The following is a 21,795-nucleotide window of genomic DNA, read 5'->3' on the forward strand; positions in this document are numbered from 1 at the left end:
AGGACCGGAGGAGCCGGAGCAACCTGCCGGCCAAGCTCAGCATGCGATGTCTCTTCTTCCCCGTGGGCCGTGGCACCTTCCCAGCAACCAGCGACGACAGACCTCGCACACGATCGCTGAAGCATGATCATTGTTTGTCGACGCAGCTCAACCGTTTCTAACATCTCTGTGCCACTCCCCAAAAAGAGAAGGGGGGGGGGGGGAGGATCATCGGTGGTTACGCATGCAAAGAAAGGTACCAGGATGTCCAAAACACACACACAAAAAAAGGTTATTGTTTCTCAGTAGTACCTCCCATTGCCCCAACATCGATCAGCTTCTGAACCTCCCAGCGACTCATGCTGTTAACCATTTCTCCCCCCCAAAAGCGTGCATTTTCATTAGGATGGGAATTGATGTAAACCTTATGGACACGAAACACGTGCATGGAGAAGTAGAGTACGATCAGCACAACGGAGAAGGGACAGCAACAACAGTAATGTTAGCTCCCTTCATCTGAGGGTTCTCATGTCTGCGACCTTTTATCTTTTCGTCAGTGAATCCACATAGACAGATCTGGTTGATTACTAAAGGCCCAGAGAACCGAGCCATGAGCGTATCAACCAAAGGCACCGCGGGGACAAGCACCAGAGAGATTCCTACGCAGCCCTACACTCCCGCTACGACCGGAACAAATAACATGCACCAATTGCAGACCAGACCCCATCATATATTCACATCCGTTTGCGAATGAAGATCCTGAAGAGCAGTTGCATGCGGACCATCATCACCTACGGATCCATCCCGGTATTTGTGTAGTGAAAGTTCAAGACACGCGCCCCGCGTCAGAACTGCTTCTGTGGCTAACAGAATGGGAACTGCAAAAACAAGCGAAATGGGTAATGGTTAGTAATCATCAAGTTGAAATAAGGGAGCTTCAATTGCTATATAATATGCGCCGATAAAATTGCGAATAGCAAAACGTATGATTCAATGAAAGTGCTTGTATCCGGGAAAAAAAGGCCTCAAGATGAACAAGCCAATGATCACTACTTGTTTCAGCATTTTCAAATGAGCTATAGAATTTTGTAAATTGAGAAAATATACTGATCATAATGAGCAATACCTAGCTTTAAAAGTTCTTAAAGTAATGCCGGTTTTGCAGAGAATGTTCGATTAAGGTTTCTCTAGTTTTTCACCATACCCAAAATAAAAACACGTTGCTGTTCAGCAGTAGTATTTCAGATATTTTCATTTGGTCTCAGTGGACATACCCACCAGTTTCTGTGCTAGTTTGGATGTTGCCATTTGATAAACAAAAACAGCATAGCCAAGCTACCTACCAGACAGCACCAATTGCCAATACATGCCCCTCCAAAACCTGCTCAGGAACATTCCTTTCACATATATATACAAATAATTAAAACGAGAATAGTACAGTAGTACATGCAGTGACAACACATTGCTGGACGCTACCATGTTATATACAAGATGCGAGGCCTGCCATTTTGGGTTTATTTTAACGAACCATATCAGTAATTGTAATTTTCATCAGCAACACTACTCTACTGGTAACTTTTGGACAGCTGTATATAAAAAGAAGAGACTATAGAAAAACTGGGGAAAAAATCAGGTGATCCTTTATACAGCAAGTGGGCTACTTGTGCATAAGAACTAAACAATGTGAGGATGACGAGTGAAAAGATGGGACCAATGCTTGGAGGGTTTTGGTTTGATATTGCAAGCGCTGAGGAGGCAGAGTCCTTTGCTTGCAGAGAAGGTCTGAAACTGGCGGCTGAATGGTCACCAAATGAGCAAAGGCACATATTGATTCAAGTTGTAGGTTTATGAATTGCGGATCGAAGGATGCGAAAAAGCTGCAAGCTAGGACTGAGATGGGAGGAGCATAGATTACAAAGGTCGAAGGGTGCAAAAAGGCATTAAGGACTAAACTGAAAGGAGTATAGATTACGAAGATCACTATTTGCAAACAGGGAAATCTAGTTGGCCTCAGCTATAGGAGGTTATGGGTAAGACATTGTACTTAAGCTAGCAGCAAAGCAAAAGAGCAGTGCAATAATGTGGCAATTCTGAGTGAGAGACTATGACAATGAAGTTCTCAATATCAAACATGACGTCTGAAGAATTAATAACCCTAGCATAGGTATTAGTGTGATTTTGATGGTTGAATGACAACCAAGAAAGAAAGATGTGTAAGGGCAAGTGCACTTTCTGCCCCAAGTGGATGTTTAACCCTAGCTAATAATTCTCCATCGAAACACTGTAACTAAGAACGTTCTTATGTGCCTTGGAGTTTGGTGGGGATAGTTAGATTTAATTGGATTTAGCCCATTTATTTCCTAATTTAATAAAAGCTCAAGGCCATTTCAATGTTACGAGTTACTTGTGTAGTAATCCCTCGTTGGAAGTTAGGAGGAAGGTGAACCAACTATATGGGCAGATTTGTTGTGCACCTATTGAGGAGGGGAGAAAAGAGTAAAATGCCTAGGTGGTCCCTAAACTTGTGTGTTCTAAGGTCTGTTAACTCCGAAAGTGCATTTCTAGATCCACAAACTTGTAAGGGTGTATTACTTAGGTCCGTCAACTCCGAAAGTGCATTTCTGGATCCATGAACTTTTTAGATTGTCCACCGCAAGTCCATACGTATCCACGTATGCACTTAACGCTGACATGACACGGTGATTGTACGTTCCCAAGACTGCCAATATGAATTATGATAAGAATTTTTTCTCATTTGCCTCCTACTTTTCTTCTTCACCATGCCATCTCCTCCTCTTTCTCTTGGTCGGCGGGTCTCTCGTCGATTGTGCCACTTGATGGGCCCGCTTAAGGCCGCCACTCGGGGTGCCTCCCACTTTGGTGTCTGGGGCCACGTCAGCGATGGCGCTGGTGTGTGCCATGTCCGGTCATCCGGCGGATGTACCAGTGGACGTGGTGCGCGTCGGTGCTTTACCGCCACGCCCACCGAGGGAAACCCTCGAGGTGGTGAGTTTTTAGGTAGGGTGTCGCTGAGATCAGGAACTCGAAGGTGCAAGAAACACAAGGTTTAGACAGGTTCGGGCTACTGAGAGCGTAATACTCTACGTCCTATGTGGTTGTATTGCCTTAGTTGGTGATCGGGTGATCTTCTGGGTGATTCCCCTGTTTGGAGGGGGTCCATGTCCGCCCTTATATAATCTAGGAGGACAGATTTACATGAAAGTTCTAGTTGGGTACAAGGCTAGAAGTCCTACATAAGTAATTTTCTGGTAGTTCCCTACTATATCCGACTAGTTTTACAACAGTATGAATAGTTCTATTACGCTACGAGTAGTTACAACCAGTGTAGGGCGTGGGCCATGTCCCACCCCTTATCTTGTAGGCTATATGCACAGTCTCGTAAACCCCGGGTCTGACAAACCTCCGAGCTCTTCGTAATCGAGTACTGCAGGCTTCCGAGTACTTCTGAAAGCATCTTCAAGTCCTCCCGAACTCCATCTTGAAGGTGTCTTCCGAGTACTTCCTTGGCTGCATCGAGGCTGCGAGGTGCTCATACCCCGTGTAGTTTCCAAATCTTCTTTTATATGGGGTGCGATTAAACTCGCACTCCATATGGAGTAGCCCCCGAACCTTAGGTTGACTCGTAGAATCAGGCTGAGGGTCAATTTAATATTAAGTCTTCTGTCATTATCTTCCAACAGATTTGAAAAATAAGTCGCTGATGACACGTGTCTCGCAGCCCCGAGCCTTGAATCGAAATTCCATAAGTCGCTGATGACACCTTCATTGCTAAGAGCCGTGACCTATCCAGCCTCCGAGCCTAAGAGCTAGAATGAATCGCATAGGATATGCCTAGTAGTCGGTGGCGCCATCCACCAAGCCTAGGTACTGGCCAAGTTGCCACTGAATCTTGAACTGTCGATGAAGCCGACTAGTCGGAGTCGATTCCGACTAGTTTTGTAGGCGAGACAAGTAGTCGAAGTAGTCGCCAGTGTATCGCCGAGCAGAGTCGATTCCGACTAGCTTGTAGGCGAAACGAGTAGTCGAAGTCGTCGCCAGTGTGTCGCCGTGCATTCTTCAAGAAGTCTAGTAGTCGCCGATGATTGTTGATGAAGAGAACTAGTCGAAGTCGAATCCGACGAGTAGTCGTTGGCAATTGTTGATGAAGCCAACTAATCGGAGTTGAATCCTACTCGTCCGGTAGCACGGTCCAGATCAAGTCCCGTGCAAGGTAAACATAAAAGTACGTTGTAACTGATATAGATAAAACCATCTTGGGAGCAATGCCCTTGCAATAAACTCCATATATAACTAGTCGAAAACTAGTAAACGGAGTAATACTGAAAGTATGGGAGCGAGGTCTCTTCAGTAACATAGAGTAATAGTCGGAGACTAGTAGTCTAAACGTTACTGGCGGTATGGGTTTAAAACCCCTTCAGTAACAAAAAATACTAGTCGGTAACTAATAATCAGAGCGTTACTGGAAGTATGGGAGCGAGGCCCCTTCAGCAAACTTGCACGGATACGGGTCGTGAACCAGCAAACGAAGTTATACTGGAAATATAGGAGCGAGGCCCCTTCAGTAACATAGAGTTCTAGTCGGAAACTAGTAATATGTTACTGGAAGTATGGGAGCGAAGCCCCTTCAACAAACTTGCGCGTAATACCGGTTGTAAACCAGTAGAACGGAGTTATACTAGAATTATGGGAGCGAGGCCCCTTCAATAACATAGCATACTAGTCGGAAACTAGTAGTCTGTTACTGGAAGTATGAGAGCGATGCCCCTTCAGCAAACTTGGACGTAATACTAGTCGTAAACCAGGAAACGGAGTTGTACTGGAAGTATGGGAGTAAGGCCGCTTCAGTAAACTTGCACGGATACCAATCGTGAACCAGTAAACGGTGTTATACTGGAAGTATGGGAGCGAGACCCCTCAGCAAAGTTGCATATAATACTGGTCGGAAACCAATATAACGAAGTTGTACTGGAAGTATGGGAGCGAGACCCCTTCAGCAAACTTGCACATAATACTGGTCGTAAACCAATATAACGGAGTTGTACTGAAATTATGGGAGCGAGGCCCCTTCAATAACACAACATACTAGTCAGGAACTAGTAACTGGAAGTATGGGAGCGAGGCCCGTTCAGCAAACTTGCACATATATCAGTCGTGAACCAGTAAACGGAGTTGTACTGGAAGTATGTGAAGGTGGCTGGAAGTCAAATATAGAGGGAGAAATAAATATTACTGGTAGTTTCAGTCAATTCTTAGGCGGACCATAAGAATTCACATGTTGACTTACGAAAATATCATGGTTGGCCCAAAGGGATTGATGACGAGATCCTTCATGTGGGGTGATCAGTTTCTTGGGCGGGCCAAGACAAGTCATATGTTGCCATGCAAGGATATCTCGGTTGACCCAAAGGAAGGGACGAGAAGGTCCTGCAGTTGATCTTCATCGGTTCCTTGGACGGGCCAAGACAAGACGTATGTTGCCATGCGAAGATGTCTCGGTTAGCCCAAAAGAAGTGACAACGCAATACTGCACCTGTGTTGTTACGAAAGTAGTCGTTGTGCAAAGATGACTCGGCTAGCCCGAAGGAAATCCTTGGGCGGGCCAAAACAAGTCGTATGTTGCCATGCGAAGACGTCTCAGTTAGCCCGAAGGAATTCCTTGGGCGGGCAAGATAGTTTATACGGGGCTGAAATATAGATGAACGAACAAGCCTGGTTTTGGGTAAACTCTTTGATCCCCTAACCGAGTGGTTGAAAGAATTCTTTGAGAAAAAACCCTTTGTGTTGAGATAAAGCTCGAGATAATGGTTAAACAAATTTCATAAAGATCTCCGTAAAACCTCCTTGAATCGGGTCTTAGTCTTCTCGTTGGTAGCCGCGTTGCTGAGCCCAGCCTAGAGCGTAGAAACCAGATGAGCATGGATAGTTGTCGATCTTGATTCGTTGGTGATTGCCGACGAAGCCGTGTCGCTTGCTGGTGAAGCTATGCCGGTTTGATGATGATCCTGACTAATCGGAATCAATTCAAACTAGTCACTGGTGGTGTGAGTCCCGCTCTCGAGTAGTTGTGTAGTCGAAGTAGTCGTCGGCGGGTCGCCGAGTGCCCTGGCTATAGCGAAGTAGTCATCGAGGAGTCGAGGGTCCTGCCTTTTTGAACGGTGCTAGGCCCGACAAGTTGTCGGGGTTGATGGCGCAAAAAGGTGGGCTAAGCTGGGTAGCTTGGAGGACTCGTGCCATTCCAATGCCCGGGCCTGCCCGGCCAAGATGGAGGTGCCATCAGGCCGTGGTGGCCGTTCGGTCAAGGTATGGCGTCGTTGATGAAGTCCGAGTAGTCGGCGGGGACAGGAGCCCTTCGATGGATGCTGGCTAGTCCTTCTCCGACTTGTAGTAGACGATCCAAATTCTCCCCCGACTTGTAGTAGACGATCCAAATCCTCCTCCGACTTGTCGTAGACGATCCAAATCCTCCTCCGACTTGTGGTAAACGATCCAAATCCTCCTCCGACTTGTCGTAGACGATCTAAATCCTCCTTGACTTGTGGTAGAGGACCTCCGACCAAGACATATAGTCAGCACTCATATTAGCATTACGTGCACACGTAGATACATATGGACCTATGGTGAACAATTTAAAAAGTTTATGGACTTAGAAATGAATTTTTGGAGTTGACGGACCTATGTGACGCACCCTTACAAGTTTGTGGATCCAGAAATGCACTTTCGGAGTTGACGGATCTAAATGACACCCCCGTACAAGTTTAGGGACCGCCGGTACATTTTACTCAATGGAAAATATGTGCAAAAAGATGAAGTCTTGCCGTTTCTGAGGATTGATAACACAATGAATATGGTTATATATATTCAGTCGGTTACTCGTAACTGATGAGCATCTTCTTCTTCTTCTTCTTTGAGGAAAAGAACGCTCTTTATTACTTAGAAACCAAGTTATTACATTTCTGAGCAATAATTTGTTCTACACAAACTGGCGGCTTGAACCTCTACATCGCTCTTTATTACTCAGAAACTAATTTATTACATTCCTGAGCAATAATTTGTTCTACACAAACTGGCAGCTTGAACCTCTACACAGCGGAGTGTGCCGTTCTCTTGGCCAATTGTGCAAGCTCATGTGCTGCACGATTCCACTCTATTCTTAGGACGCACGTCCACTCTTGAAGCATACTTCATGCTTCATTCGTTTCTTCAAGTGCAAACTTCAGATGTGATCTTTGGAAGTTTCCTTCGCGGAGCATGCTCACCACATAGTTGTAGTCAAACTCTAGAATCACCTTGCCAGGGCACCACTCGGCCGCAAGGTGCAAGCCTTCTCTGCAGGCCAGCACTTCTACCTCCTCCACATCCACCTCACGGGACAGGAACTTCCAAGCGAACAGAAGGACTCCTCCGCATTCGGGCGGTTACTCATAACGGAGGAGCATCTAATCATAGATGGCATCTAGGTTCATCTGTCATTCTCCCCTAGCCCTACGTTAAAGCCAACACACATGAGTTCATTGTGCATCCAATTTCTTCTTCTATTTAGTGAACTTTTCATGATTTATCCACTGTTTGGCTGAGTAGCAGCTTACATTCCCACTTGGAAAAGCATACTTTATGAACAAGGCCGGTAGATTGATCATGGTCAAAGTCACTATGACTTTAGCATACAGTGATTTCTCTCAAGGTGCCTGTCAGAGGAGCTCTCCAGCCGGATGGCGGAATGCACCCGCCTAATCCGAATTAAGGATGGGTTTGGAGGAGACCTAGGAGCGCTTGATCGATGGGTGGATGAACGCAGGAAAAACACGAGGATTTTAGAGTGGTTCGGGCCGCCGGAGCGTAATACCCTACGTCCACTTGGGAGTTGTATTGATTGTGTATGCCTGGATGCAACTTAGCTTGACATGTAAAGTTGGACCTTGTGAGCCTGAGATTGTCTTCTAACGAGTGCACCCTCCCTTTTATAGTCCAAGGGAGGTGCTTACACTGAGCGGGGCTCCGACAGGTTCCTGTTCTATGAGATATGGAGATCTTGATCTCCAGCTCCTCATTGTAGTCTTCACGGTTCGGAAGTTGATGTGCGTATCCATAGCCTCGATATGGTCGTGTGCCGCCTTGCCGGCACAGTGCCTGCTATCAGTGTTACGTACAGTGGAAGACGTGCTGTCACTGTTAGGCTAGAGCCCTTTGTCAGGCGTAGGAGCTGCGCTGACCCGCCGCGCCGTTGCCTCCGCGCGCACTGTGGCAGCGCACGCCTCGGCTCTTCTGTTGCAGGCCATCATCACCCACGCGCGCGGCGCCGTGATGGGACTGTACGCCGCTTGCGCACATTATACGGTGATACGACGCGCCGCCTTGGAAACAGGCGGGCTTACCGTGGTGTCAGCTCACCTGCCCCGTGTGTCAGTGGCAGGCCATACTTTTGACTCGGGCGCACCGAGCCCACCTACCCGCATTTAATGCGGTAGTTGGGCTGGAGTCCCGCGAAGGACCCTCTGCCATGGGCACGTGGCAGGGCCAGCCCCGCTCCTACCTCGGGGGCGGCACGTGGCGGCACCGGACCCCTTCCCGGAGGGAGGGGAGTCCGGGCCCCCGAGGCCGGTCGGAGCGGTCAGGCCCGTGGAGGTCGGTCCCCACACGTGGCGGCCCCGGATCTCCCTGAGGTGTCCGGGTCCGCGGGGGCCATCCGAGAGCACTCCTGCCCTCATGGGCACGTGGAGGCCCCGGACCTATAAGAGCACGGAGGCGGTCCGGAGACCATGATCCTAGCTGTCAGGCCCGGGCCGTATGCCCCGTTACCCTGAGGACCAGGAGGAGGCTACGGATAGCGAGACGCTAAGGGTCTGGACACCCTAGCATGAGGTACCCCTGTCCGTATGTACGGACAGAGGCCCCCGGGCCCACCTAGGGTAAGGAACAAATCCGCAGGTGGGGCCATATTCCAGCGCTGCGCCGGTTGGACAGCTTGTTCCCGCCGGGAATGGGCATGGATGTCTTTTCCCCCTTAGTGGGATCCCTAAGGGGCCCGTCCTCCGCCCACGCCGTGCGCGCCAGGCGGTTCAGATTCTTGTCTTATCCGAGCCCGTCCCGCGGCTCGGGCGGTTCGGATTCCGCCTTTTCCCCCCTGCCTCCAGCGGCCACGCCATTGACTGGCGGGCTCGGGCCCGCCAGTCATTGGGTGTGAGAGGAGGGAGCCTGGTGCAGGCAACCCTTTGGCTTCTCCTTGGTCGCCGTGGAGCTCGTGAGGGCGAACAGCTTTTACATAAAAGGTAGGCGCCGAAGGAAACAGCTACCTTTTCGCTCTTGCCATCAACAGACGCCGCAGCGCCCCTTCGTCTTCGCACACACTTTGCAATCAGCTTCCTTGCGCTCGGCATTCCTTCTTCCTGCTCCCTTGCGATCCATCTCCCACAATCACAGCGCCCATCACCATGTCTTCGCTCCCTTTTCCGCGCTGCTTCCAGAGCCAGACCCAGCTGGACCTGGTGCGCCGCCGTCTGGGATGGACCGCACTGGATCACGCCAGTAAGATTAGGGCCGGCAAAATCCCCCCCCCTCCCCGCGACCTTGCCGCGGGGGAGTTCGTCCTCTTCAACTCGTACGCCATGTGCGGGTTGGTACCTCCGATCTCCTCCTTCTCCTGGAGGAGTTCGGCCTCCAGCTTCATCACCTCACCCCCCCACTCCGTCCTCCTCGTGGCGGTCTTCTCCCACTTCATGGAGATGTTCGTGGGGGTCCGCCCCTGCACCACCATCTTCAGGCATTTTTAGTCCTTGGTCGAGACAGGGAGGAGCAAGCGCGAGGTCAGCGCTTACTACTTCCAGCTCCGGCACGGGATGGCGAACTCCTACATCAGCGCCTTCTCCAGCTCCAAGTGGGAGGACTGGCGTGAAGGCTGGGTTATCTCTGAGGCCGACCCCACGACCGCCTGGAGCTGCCAACAGAGGGGCCTCAGATTGACCGAAGCACGTGGAACGCCAAGCCGTCGATGCCGGAGGAGCTCGTTCCGGTCCTGAACCGGGTCAAGGAGCTGGCGAGGGGCGGCCTGACATCCATGATGGTACTGGGCGACTTCCTGAAGCGGCGAATCGCTCCCCTGCAGCAGCGGACCAGGATGGCCTACATGTACACGGGGTCAAACGAGTGCTGCAGGATCGCGCGCGGGCCTAGCACCGATTTCACCAGGGCGGAGCTGGAGGTCGCGATCCGGGGAATGACCGGCGACACGTTCAGCCCGGAGTCCCTGGTCCTCCCGAGCGGGGTCAAGGCCCTGTGCGAGGACCAGACGTTGTGGTCGTCAGTCCTGGCGTCGATGCCGACCCTCGACGAGGGTGGCCTGGCAGTCCGGCAGCTGGGAGGCGACCCCAATCGCAGGATTCACATCCCCGGCGCCTCCCCCAACCGCCAGCAGCGCGCCAGCCAAGGTCCGGGGGGCCATGTCCCGGAGGTCCGGCCCCCGTCGGGAAGGGGAAAGATAAGGTGCCGGTGCCGGAGCACCGCCACAAGGACAACGTGGGTGCCGCCCCGACCCGGAGGGGCGACGAGGCGCAGGGGGCAGCCCCCGCGCGGAGCAGCCAAGCAGAGGGGTCCAAGTCCCGGAGGCTCCAGCGCGGCGACGGCTCCTTCGTCGGGGAGCCGGCCCCCAAACGCCAGAAGACGGCGGAGGCCGAGAGGCAAAGCAGGGCTCCACCACCTCCGCCACAGTGCCAGCAGCCAGAGAGGAGATCGGAGGAAGCGCGGCGTCTTTCTCCGGAGCAGCAGATTCCTCCGCCGCCACCGATGTCGCAGCGCCCAGTGACACCACCACCACCACCAGAGCCGAGGCCACAAACCCCGCCCCCGCCGCCAACAGCGCCAGCGGCCGGGGACCACCACCAAAGGTCCGGGGGATCCTCGGCGGGAACAAAGGTCCCCCCAATCGCCCGGGGCGGTTGGGAGTGGTACGGTTTCGTGTAAGTGGTCTTTCTTGGAATTTTTTATTTCTCCATTTGTCTTCCAGGCCCTAATCCCGTTGGCGTATGATAGGCCCGCATCCAACGCGTCTGCCGACGACGCTCTAGTTGGGGGGTCCGGCCCCCAGCCGGCCCCCTACTTGGCGCGCCAAATGTCGGAGGAGCTCTCCAGCCGGGTGGCGGAATGCACCCGCCTAATCCTAATTAAGGATGGGTTTAGAGGAGACCTAGGAGCGCTTGATCGATGGGTGGATGAACGCAGGAAAGACATGAGGATTTTAGAGTGGTTCGGGCCACCGGAGCGTAATACCCTACGTCCATTTGGGAGTTGTATTGACTGTGTATGCCTGGATGCAACTTAGCTTGAGATGTAAGGTTGGACCTTGTGAGGCTGAGATTGTCTTCTAACGAGTGCACCCTCCCTTTTATAATCCAAGGGAGGTGCTTACACTGAGCGGGGCCCCGACAGGTGGGCCCAGCCAACAGGAGCCTGTTCTATGAGATATGGAGATCTTCATCTCCAGCTTCTCACTGTAGTCTTCACGGTTGGGAAGTTGATGTGCGTATCCACAACCTCGATATGGTCGTGTGCCGCCTTGCCGGCATAGTGCCTGCTGTCAGTGTTACGTACAGTGGAAGACGTGCTGTCACTGTTGGGCTAGAGCCCTTTGTCAGGCGTAGGAGCTACGCTGACCCGCCGCGCCGTTGCCTCCGCACGCACTGTGGCAGCGCACGCCTCGGCTCTCCTGTTGCAGGCCATCATCACCCACGTGCGCGGCGCCGTGATGGGACTGTACGCCGCTTGCTCACAGTATACGGTGATACGACGCGCCGCCTTGGAAACAGGCGGGCTTACCGTGGTGTCAGCTCACCTGCCCCGTGTGTCAGTGGCAGGCCATACTTTTGACTCGGGCGCACCGAGCCCACCAACCCGCATTTAATGCGGTAGTTGGGCTGGAGTCCCGCGAAGGACCCTCTGCCATGGGCAGGTGGCAGGGCCAGCCCCGCTCCTACCTCGGGGGCAGCACGTGGCGACACCGGACCCCTTCCCGGAGGGAGAGGGGGTCCGGGCCCCCGAGGCCGGTCGGAGCGGTCAGGCCCGTGGAGGTCTGGCCCCCACACGTGGCGGCCCCAGACCTCCCTGAGGAGTCCGGGCCAGCGGGGGCCACCCGAGAGCACTCCTGCCCTCATGGGCACGTGGAGGCCCCGGACCTATAAGAGCACGGGGGCGGTCCAGAGACCATGATCCCAGCTGTCAGGCCCGGGCCGTATGCCACGTCACCTAGAGGACGAGGAGGGGGCTACGGATAGCGAGACGCTAAGGGTCTGGACACCCTAGCAGAAGGTACCTCTATCCGTATGTACCGATAGTGCCGGATTGGGTCATCCAGGAAATCGAGAAGAGGCGATGAGGTTTTCTATGGGCTGGCAAGGAGAAGACACATGGAGGGAACTGCTTGGTGGCGTGGCCAGTATTGCCAACTGAGTTTGGAGGACAAGGGATATTCGACCTCCGTCAGGCATCCTATGCGCAATGACTACGATGCTTGTGGCTCAAGTGAACGGATGCGAACAGACCATGGAAGAATCTTGAGTTGAAATTCGGCGATGACCCACTACTCAAGTCCATGTTCGATTCATCAGTTGGTATTGAGTTGGGTGATGGCAACCTTACCTTGTTCGCGACAGATCGGTGGCTCAGCAGCAACTCTCCTTGTCTGATTGCCCCTGAATTATGCAAACTGATCAGATCGAGAGTAAGAAAAACAAGAACGGTCTCGGCTGCTATGTTTGACAAGCTATGGATCCAAGATATTGCCGGCACCCTCACTGTCAAAGCCATCGCAGAGTCCCTCCTACTTTGGCAGATCATGGAAGAGGTACAGCTGCGACCATGTGTGGAGGACGTCATCAAATGGAAATGGTCGCCAGATGCTACTTACTCAGCATGATCTGCTTACAACATGTTCTTTTGAGGCTCTTAGCGTTTCGAAGGGGTGAAACAAATTTGGAAAGCCTGGGCACCTATGAAAGTTAAGTTTTTTACTTGGCTGGAGGGAACGCATCTGTCGGCGCTAAGGGAACGGGGTCCCCCCCCCATCCCTGAACAAATCAAGGATAAATGTGCTAAAAGGCCCTCCTAACCATTAGCAGTAATGGGCCAAACTAAGGCGCCTCCTAGAGGATCCGAAACCGTGGGATGCCAAGCACCTCCCAGGAACGGGGCGGTTTCTTCACGGAGAAGGGATCGCCAGACAGCGCATTTAATGTGCCCGCCCTGCTACCACCAAGTGAGGTCCATGGGCGGCGTGCCTTTCCTGTAAAACAACATGATTACGGGGGAGGCGTGCTCTCAGACAACGTGGCGACCAAGATAGAGGGAGCCTCCCTCCAGGGTCATGTCGCGTCATCTGGCGATGGGCGGTGGGGTGGCCCTCGCCACCCACACCTCCCGTCACATCGGATAGACATGGAGAGGAGCGCCTGTGGCCCCGGGCAACGCACAGGAAAGACCTCGGGTGATGCATAGAGACCGGGAGAGACCTCGGAGCATCCCGGGGTCCCTCAAGGAGGATCCCGGCTGATAACAGTCCTGGCCCGCGGCGCAGGACCATACCTGGCGAGTGGGTACTATTTGCAGGTCGGCGCCCCTCATCAGGCGTCGCATTCACACTTAAGGCGATAAGCCTCTTCCCGGAGCCCACGAGGAAGGGTATAAATAGAATAGACGGGCAATGTGTAAAGAGATCGAATCCAATTGATCCGAACTCAGATTCAACAGAATACAACTACCAACTCCACATAGGACGTAGGGTGTTACGCTCGCAGCGGCCCAAACCTGTCTAAACCCCTTTATCTCCTTATCGTCACACGACCTGAATAGTTACACCCCTGGCCGAATCTCTAAACGAGGGTTCCCACAAATCCCTACTTCTGGTACTCACCCACCGTCAGCTGGCGCGCCAGGTAGGAGGTGTTGGCGCGTAGGATCTCTGTCCCCGATGAAGAACCTTGTAAAAGAAACCATGGCGAACCGCTTTGACCGTTCCGACGGTGAGAGCAACGGTGATCTTGGCCCCCGAAGGGGCCATCCAATGCGCCGCCAAGCACGGGGGCTGTGGAACCACATCCACTCGCACCAGGCGGGCGTCGGCCGGTGTCAATCATGACGGCACCATCCCGACTTGATGCTCCCAAGTCCACCTCCGTAGGCACCACCTCTGCCAATGTCAGGTTCGCCCAGTTCTGGGTTGAGGCCCGGAAGCGGGTGGCCCTGCACACGTCCTGGGCAGGAAGGCGCCTCGACCTCGGCGGCTTTCCCCCTAGGGAAGCACTAGTGGCAGTCCGCGCGCTCCTGCGCCACCCCCTGGTGAGAGCAGAGCCTGGAACGCCCGAGGGGAAGTGGCTCGATGAGCTAGCTAGTCTCGTCGGGAAGGCATGCCCAGGGTCGGGGGCTCAGGGCTCCCGCACTATTGCCGGAGGTCCCTCCCATGGGGACTCCTGTCTGCCGTCGCATCAGCCCACTCCAGGCCGATCGCGCACCGGCGGGTCGCGCGACTTGCGCTCCCGCCTCGACGAGAAGCAAGCCGGCAAAGACGCCCGGACTACCCTCAAGCGTACACGTGAGTGGCACCGAGAGGCCGAGGAGGATCACGCATCCTCCAGCTCCCCCACGCGGGGAAACTAGGGGCGGCGTGGCGCCGCTGGCTACGATGACATTGGACCCTACAGGGCCGGGTGCCGGGCCTTCACTGCGGGCTTACGGCGGGTGGACTGGCCCACCAAGTTCCGGCCAGATATCCTGAAAAAAGTACGATGGTACCATCGACCCTAAGGAGTTCCTCCAGATCTACACCACGGCCTTCCAAGCTGCGGGCGGGGGGCCTCAGGTCACGGACAACTACTTCCACGTGGCCCTCAGGGGTGCCACGAGGTCCTGGCTGATGAACCTCCCGACGGGATCTGTCGGCTTGTGGGGTGAACTGTGCCAACAGTTCGTCAACCCAGGCGGCGTCCCGGGCTCTCGGCCTCGCGCGGCTTCCCGGCACGGCTGGCCTGATGCCACCCCAAGTCGCACGGCCCGAGCTGACGGGCCCCGAGTTGTAGGAACTATGCAAGCTGCTCGCACGTTGCCGACTCAAAACCTCAAAAAGGCAAAGTATTTAATCGCTTAATTGCTAATTGCTAAGTCACCTCCACTCCTTGCTTATACTTGCTGAAAGTACCCGGGTAGCATAAGCCCCAATCCGTGAAACCTCGTCCCTTCTATGGCGCCTAAAATCTCCATGCACGCATGAGTATCTGCTCTCTATGCTACGAGCCACGGCTTACAAGGGACTGGACGCTTGAGCGTAATGGGCTAGTTATCTGGGGAAATTATAAGATATTTGTTGTGAGAAGACATGCCCCTTTTCCATGAGTAGTGCCCCAGTCTCTCGCTTCCAAAGCCAAAGAATGGGCCTACGTACCATGGCAAGAGACCATATTTCTCGCTCGAATTAAGAAATTATACTAATCTAGTATTACCTTCACTTGTTGCTAATCAAATTAAACTGCTAGTTTGAGCTTTGCGGTATATGCAATGCAGGTGCACAGGTAACTGCGCGTCTGCGCCCAACATTCCAGGCCACTACATGGTGGGGCTGCTTGTGCGTATACGAGCCGCATGAGCACTGAGGCGTGGCAACGCAGCCATGCTCAGCAACCCGCATGCATACCTGTGTGCCCTCGGGGAATCAGGAAGTCCCCGCGCCGTTCCCCGGAAGCGTTCAGCCGCTGAACTGCTTACCACTCCCGGGACGTTGGCGGCCTGCGATAGCCGACGCGGAGCTCCTATTCCCCTGAGGGCCCAAGGTGGCTTGCCCAAACGTGGGGCCCGGGGGCTGTCCCAGGATCGCTGTCCGCCAACGCTGGCGTCGACGACGGCAGCAGCTTGCGCTAGTGCAATAACAACCATAGCGGCGTCCGAACATCAGCGACGAGGAGGACGAAAGACTAGAACGATGGTACCTGAGGCTTCGCCGAACCATGGTGACGGCGGCGGCGCGGCTACACCGGGGGCTCAACAACATTAACACCACTCTGAACCGCTTCGGCGGCGAAGCCACCTCTGGTCGCACCAAAGCCTGCTCCGGCGGCGAAATCGGCTCCGGTCGCACCAAAGCCCGCTCCGGCAGCAAAGCCAACTCCGGTCACATCAAAGCCGACTCCGGTCGCACTAATCCGACTCCGGTTGCACTAAAGCCTGCTCTGGCGACAAAGCCGACTCTGGTCGCACCAAAGCCCGCTCCGGGGGCAAAATCGGCTCCGGTCGCACTAAGCCGACTACCGGTCGCATTAAGCCCACTCCGGTGGCTCACTCTAGCAGAAAGCCAACCCCAGGTCCGGAGAGGCAGTGTGGCAGTCGAAGTACCGTCCACCTCAGGATTGGCCCCACACCTGGCCTTTGGTGTCTTCGACCAGATATGGGGGTGGGGGCTACTGTCGGCGCAAGGGAACATGGTCCCCCAGCCCTGAACAAATCAAGGATACATGTGCTAAAAGGCCCTCCTGGCCCATTAGAAGTAATGGGCCAAACTGAGGCGCCTCCTAAAGGACCCAAGACCGTGGGAGGCCAAGCACCTCCCTGGAACGGGGACGGTTTCTTTGTGGAGAAGGGATCGCCTGACGGTGCATTTAATGCGCCCGCCCTGTTACAATCGGGTGAGGCCCGTGGGCGGCGCGCCTTCCCCGTAAAATAACATGATTACGGGGGAGGCGTGCCCTCAGACGGCGCGGCGACCGGGACAGAGGGAGCCTCCCCTCCCGGGTCACGTCGCGTCATCTGGCAATGGGCGGTGGGGTGGCCCCTGCCACTCACACCTCCCGTCACATCGGATAGACATGGAGAGGAGCGACTGTGGCCCCGGGCAACGCACAGGAAAGACCTCGGGTGATGCAAAGAGCCCGGGAGAGACCTCGGAGCATCCCGGGGTCCCTCGAGGAGGACCCCAGGTGACGACAGTCCTGGCCCGCGGCGCAGGACCCTACCAGTCGGGCGGGCGCCACTTGTAGGCCGGCGTCCCTCATCAGGCACCGCATTCACACTTAAGGCAGTAAGCCTCTTTCCAGGGCCCACGGGGAAGGGTATAAATAGAATAGACGGGCAATGTGTAAAGGGATCGAATCCAATCGACCCGAACTCAGATTCAACTGAATACAACTACAAGCTCCACACAGGACGTAGGGTGTTACGCTCACAGTGCCCCGAATCTACCTAAACCCCTCTGTCTCCTGATTGTCACACGGCCGGAATCCTACTGCGTGTTACACCCATGGCCGAATCTCTAAACGCGGGTTCCTACGAATCCCTGCTTGCGGTACTTACCCACCATCGGCATCTGGACAGCAGATCGAAGGCGACGCCACGGGTTAACCGGATCCACAACATGCCGGCTTTCTGATCAGGAAGATGAAACTGCAAATCATTTACTCCGTGGATGCAACTTCAGACAGCAGGTCTAGCACTCTCTCTTGACTGCTATCGGGATGCCATCCCCCCCCTCCCCCCCCGTTCTTCTGCAGGTCGCTCTCTGTTGGAATGTTGGCTGCTCATACGACAAGGCTTGCCGAAGGATCAGAAGAAGGGCTTAGACTCGGCCATCCCCCCCCCCCCCCCCCCCGTTCTTCTGCAGGTCGCTCTCTGTTGGAATGGTGGCTGCTCATACGACAAGGCTTGCTGAAGGATCAGAAGAAGGGCTTAGACTCGGCTGTGATGCTCACCTCCTGGAGGCACAACGCGAGGGTCTTCAACAACACCGAGCTTACCGTGAGTCAGGTGCTTTTCGAGATCTTCTCCAAGGGTGATCAATGGATCTAAGCAGGCGCCAGGAAGCTCGCGGCCATCGTTTGGCCTTGTAGTGTGTCGTTTAGAAGAGTCCTCTCTAGTTAGGCCTTCCCTGCGCGTTCATCGGTTGCATCCTTGTGCCGTATAGTCCCCTAGTTCAATCCCATGGTGTGCGTGCGCCGCATATGGCCTACGTAAAAAACTACTCTATTTTCTTGTTAATGCAATAATACGTTGCTCTCCTACGTATTCTCGAAAAAATGATATATCCACTGTTTGAATGGATTAAAATAAGCCAAAAATGACCCTAATTGGGACACCATTTATAGCAGTGAAGTCATTCTAATCGATTCACATCACATGATATTATATTAGACAACTGAAAGCCTATGCCAATGAATAAAGTATCTAAATGAACAAATTGCCAAACAATGTATGGGTAAAAGATCAACTCAAAGAAGAGTTTCTGTTTTAACCAGATAAATCATGTATTTTAGACCTCAAAGTTAGCTAGCTAGCTACCACGGACTTCCTTAGGATCTATTTTCTCTTTAAAAAAAATGATGCCGTCTCTTAAGTAAAGCTACATACTACCTGGTAGTAGTTTGAATTTGGTAAAACAATGGATTTCAGTTTGAGCATCAAATCAACATGAATCTTTGCAATTATATATCACATGCGGGATTAAATGACAAAGTGGGTTGTTTGAGAAAGCTACACAAATATAATCAGCATCAGCTACTTAAGCTTACTGATAAAGCAGCCAATAATTTTTTGAACCATGATTTCAAAATCATATTTAGTAATTGCAATTTGGTTTTATAGTCCAAGCATATGGGTAGTACATGCATTATGAAGTATTGTGGTTCCTATTTTTGCTATATTACCTTTAACAGACCATTTGAAAAGAAAACAGAGCCAGCATGCATTTGAGAGAGAGCAGTTTTCAACTTGGTACCAATTGCTCATTGAAGTGGAAAAGGAGCAGTATCGTCATGACAGACCCCAGAACAGTACTCTTAGTTTGGGCACAATGATTGAAGCTACCTGGCCAAGTATATAGTATAATATCTGGGTACTGTATATCAGTTTGTTTCATCACCGTGTATCCCGTATCAATGTATGTGATAGCAGAGGCCCATGTCCTAGATAATACTAATTACTCGGACCATTGTGATCTTAAAGTATCCATCACTCTGCAACATTCCCATCAAAGGTGCACCAACCAATAATGTCAAACAAGTGAAAGTGAAAAATCATAAAAATCCGGATCCAGTATCAATCAAGTTGGACCAACAAAAACAAAAGTATAGCACAAATCAACAGAGATGGAAAGAATAAAAAACAAAAGGCAATTGCATGAAGCAATATCAAACACATGGAAGTGCAATAATAAGAGAACAAGAGTAACAATCCCGACCCCATGTTCAGATCAATCAAATAGTAGCAGAAGCACAGAAAAGAATTTAACCAAACATAAAAAAAGTGCATTGACAGACTAATAAACTCGGGCTAATAACTTGAGATGGATGTTGTGGTGTCAGGATCACAAGTTGTCTAGGATGTTAAAGATCGACCAAAACTATAGAATACCGCACCTAAATTTCCTTGCAGTGCTCTTGATCATCCAAGAATAAATGAAGGCAACCGAAGAGTGTGTTCATCTCTACCTACTGGTCCTAATGAAATCACCTAGTCTTTCACAACGCGTGTATCGGGCTGAATTCTATATCGTCTTTGGGCCTGACCCATACTGATGATGATAACTACAGCACCAATGCTATCTTGTAGCAGCTTAGGCCCCAATCATTTGCAGGCCATCACGAATGGAAGATAAAAGAGAGAATAATAATGTGGTAATATCCTTTGTTCCTAACAGAATTCAGATTCCAAATCAGTGCAAGTGAGGAAAAAGAAGAGGCTGATCTTTACAGTAGTTTCAGTTTGCTGGCTCCTCTTCGCCTGATCACTAGTGAAAATTCTGATTCTTTTACACACTGGAGTGGCTGGGTAAAGTAGCGCATCATTACTGCTGAACCAACGTGTAAAGAGCAAAGCCAGTTCTACACCATCTAGTCTACTCACTTACATATCCAAGTGGTGGTGCGTAGTATTGATAATCCGGTCCGGCACTTGCCAGCTGACCATGCCAAAGTGAGCACTACATTAAAAAGGCGTCCTCTGTCTCAAGCCTCCCCTTGCAATCCCCACCATAAAATCAGAGAACATTTTCCAAAACAAAAGAAATCCAGGAAAGGAACGGAGAATCACACTCGGCGCTCGATCGACAGTGATGGTAGAACACATCGCGTATCACTTGCAAGTTGCAAAACAGTGAATTGACAACGCCCAGACCCATCAAGCTGTTCTTGACAAAACTATGCAGTGCTAGCTGGAAGAAAAAGCGCAGACAAATTACGGCACAGTACCATACACACACCCTCGTGCTGGTTTGTCTTGGGCATACGGTATGCAGTGGATTGTGAATTGGGAGGCGGATTGGAGCTAGCTAGCAGTTCACGAACACGCCAGCACATGCAATACAAAGCGATGTTCATGTCATGCAAAGAAGGGGGGCACGCGTCACGCAGCGGCGAGGGGGGGTCGATTGATCGGGGTATCACACCTTGCTGTGCGGGTGGTGGTCGTAGAGCAGCGTCGGCGGCGACAACACTGCGTAGGTGTTCTCCAGAAGCTGCGACCCGAAGCCGCCCTCGTCCTCCTCCTCGTCGTCGTAGTCCCCGCCGTACGGCGCGGCCACGGCGGCGGCGTCGGGATGGTGGTCCGCCGCGGCAGGGCTGGGGCTGGCGACGACGGTGTCGCACGACGCGGCCGCGCCCGTGGGGCTGAGCATGAGCCCATGCGCGGCGCCGCAGTCGAGGTCGGCGGCCGCGGTGGCGTCCTCGGCGCCCGCGCCACCCACGCCGCCGAGCTCGTCGGGGCTGTACTTGGAGGGGTCGGCGTCGCGGCCGGTGAGCTCCTGCACGAGGGCGCGGAAGCCCGCGGCGCTGGTCTTGACGCGCATGGGGTTGGAGATGTACACCACCTTGATCTGCTTCTTGCCCCCGCCCTTGCCTCCTCCACCCCTGTGCGTCCCCGACGACGCGCCGCCGCCCCCGCTCCCGGGAGCATTACCCCTGCGACTGCGCTGGCGCCGCTGCTCGTGATCCATCGATCGGCTCGGCTCTAGTGGAGAAGCGGCGATCTGGGGAGGAGTTGGAAGCGGGAGTTCGGAATGCGCGAGCGGGAGAGAGGGCTGCTACGACGTCTAGCCCCGGCCATGTAAGGACAAACGGGTGCTGAGGGACGGTGGATTTTTAGCTGGGCGGTGGAGGTGGGCGCTGGCGTCGTGGAGGGAGTAATGGCACGGAGGCCTGAGCTCGGTAAGGAGAAGGCGCTCCCCGTGATCCGGAGACAAAGGCGAGACCGGGAAGAAATCTATTGGCTACGTCCACCAAAACAATGGTTTAAGCCTCTCAAGAGAAACAATTGAGTCCAATTGTTTTTTGTTTGGACAGTCACGATTACTGATACCTAAGGTTGTAGATGGGTTTTTAACGATGGATTATAAGATGGAATCTATTACTATTGTATTCTCAGTCATACTTTTACCAGTGGATCACTTGGAAAAAGAAACATAAGATGGAAGTTGTCAGTCATACTGACTCTCAGTGCTACTATAGCCTATTCTCTTTATCTGTAAAAATAGGTACTTTAGAAATTTCACGACAAATTAGGAGAAGAACCGTTGTACCCCCTCAATTAATAGCTAACCAACCAACAAGGGAGTGGAGGGAATGCTTGCATTTATATGAATTCTATCTATATTTATGGCTATAAGATTAGAGTAAATCAAGAGTGGTTTCAAAGCACAACAAACTCAAAAGGTGAATGGTTACCACACTATGAAGACATCATAATTAGTTTTAAACCATTAAAATATATAGGTGCCCTTTGCGATAGAAAAGTATAATTTTTATAACTGCATTTAGCCACATTAGTGTGATTTTGTTGGAACAT

At 52.6% G+C, this 21,795-nt stretch overlaps 1 protein-coding gene across 4 annotated transcripts; it reads right to left on the reverse strand.

Annotated features, from left to right (window-relative positions):
* Positions 1–392: 392 nt before the first annotated feature.
* LOC112891934 (transcription factor SOX-4-like) lies at positions 393–21,188 on the reverse strand. Of its 4 annotated transcripts, none has more exons than XM_025958944.1 (3): positions 20,402–21,188; positions 1,323–1,360; positions 427–857 (listed from the first exon to the last, which is right to left on the reverse strand). In XM_025958944.1, the coding sequence occupies exons 1-3, from the start codon at positions 20,945–20,947 to the stop codon at positions 806–808; spliced, it is 636 nt and encodes a 211-aa protein (XP_025814729.1). In that variant the 5' UTR covers positions 20,948–21,188; the 3' UTR covers positions 427–805. The 4 variants fall into 4 exon arrangements, 3 of the variants coding, with proteins under 3 accessions (XP_025814729.1, XP_025814730.1, XP_025814731.1); XM_025958945.1 differs by having other exon boundaries at positions 1,319–1,360; positions 20,402–21,187; XR_003228622.1 differs by lacking the exon at positions 1,323–1,360 and having other exon boundaries at positions 393–857; positions 18,734–21,186.
* Positions 21,189–21,795: the final 607 nt, after the last annotated feature.

Source organism: Panicum hallii, chromosome 5 (assembly GCF_002211085.1).
Source record: "Panicum hallii strain FIL2 chromosome 5, PHallii_v3.1, whole genome shotgun sequence".
NCBI lineage: Eukaryota > Viridiplantae > Streptophyta > Magnoliopsida > Poales > Poaceae > Panicum > Panicum hallii.